General features: G+C 34.3%; 1 protein-coding gene across 1 annotated transcript; it reads left to right on the top strand.

Annotated features, from left to right (window-relative positions):
* The first annotated feature begins 1,517 nt into the window (after positions 1-1,517).
* LOC120130990 (L-ascorbate oxidase-like) lies at positions 1,518-3,668 on the top strand. The gene is made up of 5 exons (XM_039148118.1): positions 1,518-1,832; positions 1,924-2,016; positions 2,094-2,306; positions 2,406-2,594; positions 2,681-3,668. Exons 1-5 carry the CDS (start codon positions 1,518-1,520, stop codon positions 3,638-3,640), a joined length of 1,770 nt encoding a protein of 589 aa, XP_039004049.1. The 3' UTR covers positions 3,641-3,668.
* The last annotated feature ends 9,450 nt before the right edge of the window (positions 3,669-13,118 follow it).

Raw genomic sequence — 13,118 nt, 5'->3', positions numbered from 1 at the left:
CATGGGAAAAGTGGTATTGTTTGGGAACTTATTTTCTAATTAAGCCTTATCTTTCTTTGTTTCTGGCTTAATTAGAAAATAAGTGCCTAAACTATATTGTTTTTCCTAAATAGATGGCCAAACTTTTTTTGATTCATCAAGATGCCTAACGTTACAAACGTTACCACTTTAGGTGTCCGAGCCATAATTGTCGTTAAAGGACACATGTCGTCTTAATAAAATTTTAAAATTTTTGTTTAAATTAAAAACTGAAAAATATTATTATATTTATAAAAAAAACCTCTATTATTTTAAATTACAAAAAGCTAAAAATCCCTAAAAATATCTAAAATCAACCCCAAATCCCTAATCATAACCTAAATTCCTAAATCCCCACCACGATCGATGTCGATGATGTTGTCGGTGCCACCGAAAAATTACCTCCCTTTTCGATCAACATCGTCCTTGTCGTCAAGTCACACAAATGTCGCGATTATTTCCCAAAATGCCGTATTGTCGATCAATTTAAATCGCACCATCGGTGGATGTTCATCACGTGGGTGGTCTTTAGGTGGAGATACGGTTGGGGGTAGATTTAGTCAATGACAACATCAACAGTAAAGGGCAGTAATGGTGTGAGTATAAAGATTATATTTAGGGTTTTCAAAGTTTGGAATTTTTTTAAATTTTTTTTAAAACTTTGGGATTTTTTTAAAATATAATTTTAAGCTTTTTATTTTAAATAAAATTTTTTAAATTACCTTAAAACTTTTAACTGTAAAATTTAACTGATTTTCTAAATCCGTTGACTTACTCGTCAAGTAGTGCACCTATATTTGATTTTTTTTCAGCGATCAAAACTCATGGTAGGTAAAGTTTGAAAATTTGAGTCATGATATAATACACAACTTAAAATATCCTAAGTGAATTGATGAACCTTTCAAATAATCTCTGATTGAAAAAATATTATTTTTTTTAAAGGTGATGAGTTTAAGCAACTATATCTATAGGTGTACGTGCATTACTAATAGTTAAGAAATATTTTAAATAAATATTACTTTGCAATCACCTTAGATTATTAAAAGAATGTGATACAACTATATAAAATAAATAGGGTAAATTTTTAATGGATGGTGACTAAATAGATACAAAATTTAACATTATGTATTATTTTTCAAAAAAGATAACAATAGGATGACCAAAACAGAAACTAAGTAATATGTAAGTAACTAAATAGGTAGTTTACCCAAATAAATATAATATGATAAATATTTGAAAGTTATATAGTTTTTCCCTGTTAAGCAAAAACCCTTGAAGATAACCATTCCATCATTATCATCTGGAAGGAAAAACACATTCCAAAGATACTTTGCCTCGTTTGGACCATTCCAAAATAAGACTATTGACTTTTAAGTCTTTATTATTTTATTCAAACTCAAAAGCTTGAAGAATTGGCAACACCATTTATTTGCTGATTTATTCATATCTCTTGGTCAAATAAATGGATGCAAGTAGCTTTCTTGGCTACTACTTCGAAAATGTCCAACTTTGATTCCCATTTTTCTTTACAGCTTCCTCAACCATACTCATATATAGGAGGAGTCATTTTCTCTCGAACAGTAATTATAGCTTTGTTAAATAGTTCCGGTGTCGAGGGTAGAATTCGTCGGTATAAATGGGAAGTGAAGAACGAATACAAGGCCCCTGATTGCTTCAGGAAACTGGTTTTAACCATCAATGGTCAAACTCCAGGTCCTACGATCAGGGTCCGGCAAAATGACACAGTCATTGTTCAAGTCACCAACAATTTGTTTACGGAGAATCTCGCTATTCACTGGCATGGAATTCGACAGGTCTATTTCTTTACTTATTACTATAATGATCTTCGTGTTGCACGATTCACCTAAACGTTTGTAAATGCTCTCTTTCTTTTATTGTCGACAGATTGGAACGCCTTGGTTTGATGGGACTGAAGGAGTAACACAGTGTCCAGTTTTGCCTGGAACCACTTTCACTTATCAGTTTGTCGTTGACAGAGTGAGTTTCATCATTCGAAAAGCTCTCGGTGCGATTTTTTATATCAAATTATACACTTAGAGTTGAATTTTGTTTAGCCCGGAACATACTTGTATCATGCACATTATGGGATGCAAAGAGAAGCTGGGTTATATGGATCGATCATTGTGGGACTTCCTGAAGGAGAAGCTGAACCTTTTACGTATGACTATGATAGGAACATCATCCTCAATGATTGGTACCATAACACCACAACTGACCAAGCTGTCGGCTTGGCTTCGGTTCCGTTCCAATGGATCGGAGAGCCTCAGGTGAACATCAGTACCTGATTTTGACAAAGAAATTGATTCAACCCTTTGTTTCTACAAGTACTTAGTAATGATTGTTTTACATTATTTTGAAATTTTCAGTCACTTTTGATCCATGGGAGAGGAAGGTTCAACTGTTCTGGTTTACCTGTTCCAAGTTCAGACCCTGGCCTGTGCAATGCCTCGTATTCAGACTGCTCCCCTTATAGAATAATAGTGGTGCCTGGAAAAACATATCGATTGAGAATCTCCAGTTTGACTTCTTTGTCAGCTCTCAGCTTCCAAATTGAGGTAATTAAACTGATTATCTTGGTTTTCATTGTATACGATTGTAAATTGCTTCAAATTTTGAGTGTTCTGCAAATGATTATATGCAGGGCCATAATTTGACAGTTGTTGAAGCCGATGGGCATTTGGTGGAGCCATTTGTTGTACAAAACTTGTTCATATACTCGGGGGAAACATACTCAGTACTAGTAACAGCCGATCAAGATCCCACCAGAAATTATTGGATTACATCGAACATTGTAAGTCGACTGGCACCCAACACTCCTCCGGGTCTGGGCGTTTTCGTTTACTATCCAAATCATCTAAGGAGATCTCCTCCAACAATCCCTCCGGCAGCCCCTATGTGGAACAACAGCCGCCCTCGGATGGAGCAGAGTCAGGCCATCAAAGCGCGCCAAGGCTATATCATCACCCCTCCCGCAGTCTCCGACAGGGTCATAGTTTTGCTCAACACACAAAACGAGATTAACGGAAGAAGACGGTGGTCGGTGAACAATGTCTCTATCACGCATCCCAAAACACCGTACTTGATTGCACTCAAGGAAAATCTAACCGACGCTTTCGATCAAAACCCTCCCCCTAATGGATACGACGACGCCAACTATAATATCTTCATCGTGCAACCGAATAAAAACGGTACGTCGAGCAATGGAATTTACAGGCTGGATTTCAACACGACAGTGGATCTTATACTTCAGAATGCAAACACTATGAATCGGAACAACAGCGAGACGCATCCATGGCATCTGCATGGGCATGATTTCTGGGTTTTGGGGTACGGGGAAGGGAAGTTTGATAAGTTCAATGATCCGGGGAAGTACAATTTGGTGAATCCGATAATGAAGAACACGGTGCCGGTACATCCTTACGGATGGACGGCTTTGAGGTTTAGAGCAGATAATCCGGGGGCGTGGGCGTTCCATTGCCACATAGAATCCCATTTCTTCATGGGAATGGGTGTGGTGTTTGCGGAAGGGATTGAGAAGGTGGGGAAGTTGCCGGCTTCCATTATGGGGTGTGGTCAAACTCAAGGTCTTTACAGGCCTTAACGTGGCGCCATAATCATTCAAACTTTGATAGTTATTAATGACTATCAAATATCCACTCCATACATCATATCTGTATTCTTTTTGTAATATTTATTAATGACTGCATAAAAGACCATGCAGCTATAGGTACAATTATATTTTTATCACTTACGTTATTGATAGTTATATTTAATTGATGTATCGTTAATTTTGGTACACTTGAGTTATCAATTCTGTTTTGGAAATGATCTTTACAAAGGTGAATGATGTTTTGGAATTTGAAAATTGAAAAGAATTTCCATCTGAATCTGTTATACAATCAAACAAAAGCTTAAAGCAAATAATTTATGCTGGGGTTTAGGCGCTACACAATAAAATTGATGCACATTATATATTACTGCCACATGCCCATATGTTCCATCCAAGGCCATCACAGGGACGGGCAAAACAAAATTGATGGCATCAGACCACCAGACCCCATACCCCAGATGCTGATACGTTTTACAGAAGATAAATGATTTATATATATATATATATGGAAAAATAGAAAAGAAGAAAATGGATATACATACAGAATAGCTAAGTGTGAGAATGGTGGTGCCGATATCTAGGGGAAAAGATTAAACGACAACGTGCAAAAGAAATGTAGATAAAAGACTTGATGTGGTCGGGTTTGGAACAGAATGCACAAAGACTATAAAACTTACAATTTGAGGATGACCAACCTGACTTCATCTTTTCCCTATCAATAAATTCTCTGCAGAAATAGAGAATAACGAAAAAATTGCATAAATTGTGCAAAAGAACATCAACACAGACAGAATCAGAGGAAATATAAGATAAACATGTTTTGCATTAAGGAAATACAGTAGCATACGTCCAATTGTCCCAACATCCCCCTCCATTGGCTGTATGGCTAGACAGAATCACTAAGTTTAGTAGTCATCTGAATCACACATCTTTCACCCATCTAATTTGCTGATTTCATCTTTAAACTCCACACCACATTAATAACCAGAAAACATAAAAGCACAATTAGCAAGATAGGATATGCTCTTAAATTTGTTAGCTAACTGCTGTAAGTTGAGTAGAATCTAAAACATATAGCTTTTGCTTGGTTGAGTGGTAAAATGGGTATTGGAGGAACAATGGAAAAGTGAAAAGAAGATGAGGGATTATCGTTTTCTCGTTGTATTTCTTCTTTCTCACTACTTAGGCAAGAAGAATTCTTCAAATTCAGAGAAGGGAGGTCAACATTTATTTTGCTTTCAATATTTTTCAGAATAACAGATCCTTGTTTGTGGTCCTAATTCATGATCAAAGTTGTCATTCTAAAAATATTTTGAGCAAGCAAACCTATAAATTTCCATGTCGTAAAGAGAATAAGCACCTGCATACCATAGACCACAAAAACGGGATTAATGACCACAAAGCTATTGTTTAAAGGTAAAATGAGCTTCAAGTAAGGAACCTCGAGCAGCTCGTGGGAACTGTTTCACAAAATAACAAATAAATTAATGTTAACTCATGTGCACCCCCAGCATTAGTCCATAATATGTCCCATCCAAAGGCTAGAAATGAGTAAATTCTACCAGAATCCTCCTCATCAAAACACAATGAGAAAGAGTGGCGGATCAGCCCTGCTTTTGCAAGGACACTTGGAACATAAATTTCTGCAGGTCCTAAACCCATCAAACCATCAGGAGCAACACCATCCAAGTAACCACCACTCTGCTTCATACCAAATCTGCATTCAAGAAAAGATAACACAAATAATTCATGGTTAGATATACATCCATTCCTTGACAATGCCGGATAAATCAGTAAATAAATCAAATCAAGAAACTATTGTTGCCAGTAATCATCAGTAAGTAACCCTAAAATGACAGAAGCCTGCATTCAAGCGTTCAATGTATGATCACCAGCTGATACAAGATGTAAAATATTCTCAACAAGCAAACCAGAACTTGAAGTATTTTCAGTGTAGTAGTCAATAGTGAAAGGCTTAGAGCTTTGGCAGTTTGGACTTGATTCACATAACCGATGGCTGCAAGGTACGTGCCTGCTAGGGCTTGAATGATTATAAATGCAATAAGATACAAGAAGTTAAGAGATTACTCATAGCATCGTAGAAACAAAATCACAAATGTACAGTTTTAAATATTTACGGTCTTCTATTTATTGATTATGTCGTAACCGTTTTTCGTCCGGGCACGAATTTTAAATACTCGGCGGGAAAATAATGTGAATAAATGATTTGGGAGTCGCCATCGGCCTTTTGGGTCAGGTAGGTCGAATACCTAAAAATTATTTTTTTTAAAAGAGTTTTAAGAAAACATCAAATAAAAAAAATAAACTGATCTGCGTTTATAACCAAAAATTCATTCTTTTTAATAATAAAAAGATATTCGTGGTCGGTTACGTTTAGGGAAGGATTAGCACCCCTACAACGCCCAAAATTGGTACTTTTTAATTATAAATTGTCTCTATTATTAAAATTTAAAAAATTCAAAATATATTTCATTTATAATCTTATTATTTCAAAATTATATAAAAATATTTATTTATTTAAAAATATCGAAAAAGGACTTCTAGGTGTCTTAAGACAGCTCTTTTCTTTGATATTAATAAATATTAATTTAAATAAAATTAAATAATAATTTTTATAATATTTAATTTTAAAATACCAGAATAAGACATCCAGTTGTATTAAGACTGTCCTTTTCTTTGATATTGAAAAATAAATATTAAAATAATTTATTAAAAAATAAATTATTATTTATTATATATATTATGAATACATATAATAAAAATATTTAAAAATATAAACAAGTAAAATAAATACAACTAGAACGATATATTTAAAAGCAGTAAAATAATGAAAACATTTAAAATAATGACTAAATTATAGCATATTAAATTAAATGATTTAATTCACAATTATTATGTATTATAAGGGCTAAGCATGTTATTTTGCCTATTATAATTTAGTGACTAAAATAAATTATCTTAAATTCGAATGCCAAATTAAAACATGCATTCGGGATTAAAATAAAACTAATTATAATTATAGGACTAAATCTGTTATTTACCTAATATATTATTCTATGTAAAGGACTAAATTATAATAAAGTAAAATTAAGAAACTAATTTAAAACATTTGAAGTTTTATTTCAGTGACTAAATCGTAAGGATTACAAACTATAGTGACTGTGGAAATGGTTTACCCATGATGGAAATTACACGCACACCCCTCCCCCAAAACGACGCCGTTCGGGGGCTGTAAACATTAATTTTTCATTTCGTTTTATTATTATTATTATTATTATTAGTATTATTTTATTATTATTAAATAAAAAATAATAATAAATAAATAAATATTACAAGGCCCAAAATTGGGGGCCGGTTACAATTACAATTGGCCCAGCAGAACCCAAACCCTTTAGGGTTTGTAACATTCAGCTAGGGTTTTCTAAACCCTAGCTTCCAGACGCCGCCGCCGCTCTAAGAGTTCCAGTGAGTTCCAGCCGCCCCACGCCTAAACTTCCAGAAGCCCAAGCCAGATGTCTCGTCCAGCCGTTGCCGACGCTTCAGTACTGCCACAACGCCTCTGACGAACACTCCAGAAGCTCTACTTCCACGACTCCGATCGTCCACGTCGCAGCTATGGGGTGAGTCACCACCTAGTTTGGTGACTCACCAGAAAAACTCCTTTGAACTGGTCCGATGAGAGCCTCGTCAAGGCTTATAAAAGCCATGAAAAGCCTGCAAAACAGGAGGGAGAGGGAGGAGGAAGCCATGAAAGAAGAGATAGACAGAGAACGAGAGACGAACAGAACGGGAAACAAGCAACAGAGACAAGCCACGAACTCACAACCAGCAGTAAACCAAAACAGAAACGAAGAGAAGAAGAGGAACTTACCCTTGAAGCTTCGCTCATTGCCGGAAATACCGAGGGTCATCGGAGTTTTTTTTTCGAAGGTAAAAATTTAGATCTACATCGATCTAAAGAGATTTAGGGAAAAAGGATACTAGAACTGTCATTAGGGTGTTCAGATCTATCTTCTGGGGGGGGGGTTTTGTAAATTTCCGGCCACCATTAACGGTGGTCGGCGGCGGCGATCGCCACCAGAGAACGGTGGCCCGTGGTCGCCGGGATTCTCTCCATTGAGAGAGTCAGAGAGAATTTTTAATTCTCTCATTTATTGAGAGAAGAGAGAAAGAAGAGAATGAAGAAAATGGCCGGCCATTCGGGGTATTTAAACCCCTCCCCGAACGACGTCGTTTTGGGGGAGGGGTGTGCGTGTAATTTCCATCATGGGTAAACCATTTCCACAGTCACTATAGTTTGTAATCCTTACGATTTAGTCACTGAAATAAAACTTCAAATGTTTTAAATTAGTTTCTTAATTTTACTTTATTATAATTTAGTCATTTACATAGAATATATATTAGGTAAATAACAGATTTAGTCCTATAATTATAATTAGTTTTATTATAATCCCGAATGCATGTTTTAATTTGGCATTCGAATTTAAGATAATTTTTTTTAGTCACTAAATTTATAATAGGCAAATAACATGCTTAGCCCTTATATATACATAATTAATTGTGAATTAAATCATTTAATTTTAATATGCTATAATTTAGTCATTTATTTTAAATGTTTTCATTTATTTTACTGCTTTTAAATATATCGTTCTAGTTGTATTTTTTTTTTACTTGTTTATATTTTTAAATATTTTTATTATTATGTATTCATATATATATAAATAATAATTTATTTTTTTAATAAATTATTTTAATATTTATTTTCAATATCAAAGAAAAGGACAGTCTTAATACAATTGGATGTCATATTCTGGTATTTTAAAATTAAATATTATAAAAATTATTATTTAATTTTATTTAAATTAATATTTATTAATATCAAAAAAGAGCTGTCTTAAGACACCTAGAAGTCCTTTTCCGATATTTTTAAATAAATAAATTTTATATAATTTTGAAATAATAAGATTATAATGAAATATATTTTGAATTTTTAAATTTTAATATAGAGACAATTTATAATTAAAAAGTACCAATTTTGGGCGTTGTAGGGGTGCTAATCCTTCCCTAAATGTAACCGACCACGAATCCCTTTTTATTATTAAAAAGAATGAATTTTTGGTTATAAACGCAGATCAGTTTATTTTTTTTTATTTGATGTTTTCTTAAAACTCTTTTAAAAAAAAATAATTTTTAGGTATTCGACCTACCTGACCCAAAAGGCCGATGGCGACTCCCAAATCATTTATTCACATTATTTTCCCGCCGAGTATTTAAAATTCGTGCCCGGACGTAAAACGGTTACGACAGCTTGGCGACTCCGCTGGGGACTGGTTAAACTTTAAAATCAATTATTAATTGTCTCTATCAATTAGAAAATTAAAAATTCATATATTTAATTTTAATTTTCTTTTCAAAATTTTTATATATATACTTATTATTTTCATAATATTTATATGTTATTTAATGCTTTATTTTCAAATATTAAATTTTATTATTTATTTGTTAGAGGTTTGAACATTTCTCCTCACACACAACACTTGCATTCCATAACATAAAGCTCTATAATTGAGTTTGTCCCTTTTAAGTGGGAGTGAAAGCAACGTCTTCGTGAGAATTTATTCTCCGTGTCAGACCTAGCAAGTAACTTTCGGGGTTCATATGCTCTATGTCTTCGTGAGAATTTATTCTCCGTGTTAGTCATAGAGAAATGTATCCCCTCGAATTGAACTCGATCCGCTTAAGTCTATAATGGATTAGGATTGAGGGTTTGATAGCCCAAGGGGGCACTAACAAGGACAATTCGAGTACCTTTACTCCTAGAACTAAAACCCTACATGTAATAAACATTAGAACTTCTCATGATCTAAGACAGTACTGAACCTCTGTCCTTAGGTATACACAAAGGAGAAATAAGCTTTAGCTTTTAATTTTTTTAATTTATTATTTTTTCTGAATAAATGCATGCGAACTAAAAATCATGCGGTTAGGTTAAATTTTCCAAACAAAACATGGAACTAGAAAGCATGAGGTTAAGATTTATACCTTGATAGATAGAATTTTTTCATTAGTTGGTACTAACTATTTTATTTTTTCTCATTTCTTTTGTTTGCATTGCATGATTATAGTATACCAAAAGGTGTTTACTTGAAAGACTGTTCATCATATTGGAAAGAAATTGTAAATGGACAAAAAGTTTTATGATCAAACAAAATATGATGCGGCCAAAGAAAGACATCCTGAGAAAACTCTGAGGATAGAAGCAAGCTATGCACCCAAAGATCATATGACCATTGAAGAGCAAAAGGAGATACGAGAAATAAGAGAGCAGATGACCAAGATGGATAAATCTGTTTTGGCTAAAGGAAAAGAGATTCCAGCACAGAAAGAAAGAGAGCTCAATAAACATAACTCTACAGTTTCAGATACGCAAGGGACTTCGATTCTTAACCAATTTGAGAGATTACAAACAGTCATCATTCGTATTCACAAATCGTCTGGAGATACCAAAGAAATGGTGACGACTGTACAAGCTCCCAGAGAAGAGAAGAAATCATGTAATCAGAAATCATCAAAGTTTGGTCTGCTCCCGATGTCTAAACTCAGGTTCAATCCAAGACAAAAGGTGGTTCTCATCTTGATACTATCCCCATATCATATAAAGAGTTGTATGAAAAGCTACTTGAAGCACGAGAAGTGGATTGTGAATATCATGTCGGAGCTCAAGGAATACCATCGAGAATTGTCTTGCCTTCAAACGCCGAGTCCAAAGTCTTTTGGATCATGGAACCTTACAATTTATGGTAAATAATCGACCTAGTTGGTAACCGAGGGTCCTGATAGATTAATACAAAAGTCTTCAAAGGTAAGATATCAGTAGAGGGCCCAGAGAGAAGAAGATTTGCTGAGGTTTGAAGCTCAAATACGTCATTGAAGATTGAAAACGATAAATTGAGCACCAAAATGGAAACCATACATGAAAACTTCCAGAAGGTCAGTCAAGCCTTTCAAAATGCTGGTATAGGAAACACCCCAGAAGAGTGGATAGCAGGGTCACCAAACTGAAAAAGAGTTGCAACATACATGAAGATCTTGTCCAAAAACTTTTAAACACAAATGTTCTCTCACAAAGGAAATGATCAACTCCAAGAATTGACATAGGAGATGAAAGAACACCAGAATGTCATGGAAGAAGCTGCAGTCCAGACAAGCAATATGACACATAAGCTGAGAAAATGGGAAAGTATTCTCTATATGTAAAGTTTGTTAGGACTGAAAGTTGTCCCCTACATGTAAAAGTTTTGTTGATGTACTGAAGCTTTTGTGTTCAATGAAATCTGTTCTAAGATGATCACTTAAGTAACACCTTTTCATACATGCATTTACATTTGTATCTGTGCATTTCATTTTGTATTTTACTTTTATATCTTTGAATTGCACATTTTGCATTCTTATTTTTCCATTTATGCATTTTTCACATTTTATTTAAGTACTGTTATGTACTTTAATTACAAACATGTAAATAATTCATGAAAGGTTTTGTAATTGTAAAAACCAAGATCATTCATTCATCTTACTGTACCATCATCATGAAAACAATGGAGCAATCTTATGAGGGACTACAAGATCAGTGGCTAGAACAATGACAAGGTTACCTCAGGATATAAGGAAAGAAACATCAGATTCAGTACCAGATGGATCAATCAAATTATTCAGTATGTGACATCTGATAAGAAGAGAAATTATAAAGAGCAACCATACTGTCATTGAAGAGTCGAAAATGGTAAAACCCTCTGGGGTATCCCAATTGAACCCAAAGAATAGCCTTGTTCATTATTCGCATATGAGAAAATTCAAGAAGATGGATGAAGCAATCAAAAATATGAAATGTGTTGATACTTCCCACAAAGAATTAGAAGCAAGAGAGCTTAGCTTGGTTCCAGATTTGATTATTCCCCATGAATTCAAATGCCTGATTTTGAGAAATATGATGGCACAATTGTCCCCTAACCTGAGAATATTTTATAGAAAAATGGGAGGATATTAAATTCTGATGACTGTTATTCACTCTTTCCATGATAGCCTTGTTCACCCAGCAGTAGTCTGGTACAATCAGTGACCCAAGAACAGATCAAAAATGGGTAGATTTAGCTGATGCATTTTTGGGACAATATCGGTATGTTAAAGGCTTAGCTCCAACACGTATGGATCTTCGAAGAGTAAAGAAGAAAACCAATGAAAGATTTCAAGAATATGCCTTAAGATGGAGAAGAGTGGCAGCACAAGTTCAACCTCCCATGTTAGAAGAAGATATCATATGTTTCGTGATTCCTTCCAGCGCCTTTCTTCGAGTTAATGCAGGCAAATCCGACAAGGAATTCGAGAATCTTGTGACAAATGGAGATTTAATTGAGAATGTAATCAATGAAGAAAACTCAAAAGTCACATCCAAGAGCCCAACGGATCAAAAAGCGAAGATGATGATGTGAATGTATGTCACATCCAGAATCCCCGCAACTGCAAAAGAAAAGAGCAAGTAACTGTTCGGATCGACCAAAGAAAGTCATGCGATCAAGAAAAACTTTGGAAGTGAACCAAACTTCCATTTAGACTTGTATCCTCATTGGTTAAAGGTCAATACATCACACCAAGACCAACTAAAGTGACACCAAACCCTTCTGCTCATAGCTATGATCAAGATAGAGTTTGTAATTTTCACTTGGGGGTATCCGGGCATTCTACAGGCAATTATAGGCCACTGTAAAAGAAATTGAGATGCTTGTTGACAAAGGGGTTTTGACACAATGATCAAGAAATGGGGGGCAAATAAGGATGAGAATCCTGATCCTATTACATACCAACATTAGAGAAGTAATGAAGCATAATAGATAAAGAAGTGTTACCTACCACTATAGTACTTTTCTATTTTTAGCATCTTGTTTGAATTGTTTTTTTTCCTTTCTCGCTTTTGTGCAATAAATAAATTTGTGTTGCATTGAATCAATTTTGTAAGCTTCCGTTCTTTGAATATCAACTGGATTAAAAATTCTTCATGATTAGAGTTGTAATCTTTGACAAAATATCAAGATTGAAAACCAGAAAAACAGGACCCTTGACCTTACCCCAGAAGAAATACACCCAAATACTATCCTATTACAAATATGAGATAGCCTACTCCTATTGAAAGGAATTACAAAAAAGCTTGGTATTATATATAGGAGCGTACAACATGGGGCATCATTGGTGTATTACATTACAAAACTGACTAGAGTATTTTCTATTGATGACGTTCGATGAACATAATTTTTACAAATAGATAAATCTAGTTTAAGTCAGTTGCTTGGGAATTAAATTCTAACGAAGAGATTTTCTGAATTCCACCAAACACCTAGACTATAACAGGTTCTTCTTAACAAGCTTAAGAAATTGGATTTAAATACTCATGTTATAT

This window comes from Hibiscus syriacus, unplaced genomic scaffold, assembly GCF_006381635.1.
Source record: "Hibiscus syriacus cultivar Baekdansim isolate YM2019G1 unplaced genomic scaffold, ASM638163v2 tig00110548_pilon, whole genome shotgun sequence".
NCBI lineage: Eukaryota > Viridiplantae > Streptophyta > Magnoliopsida > Malvales > Malvaceae > Hibiscus > Hibiscus syriacus.
This window is presented reverse-complemented; position numbering and strand designations above follow the sequence as displayed.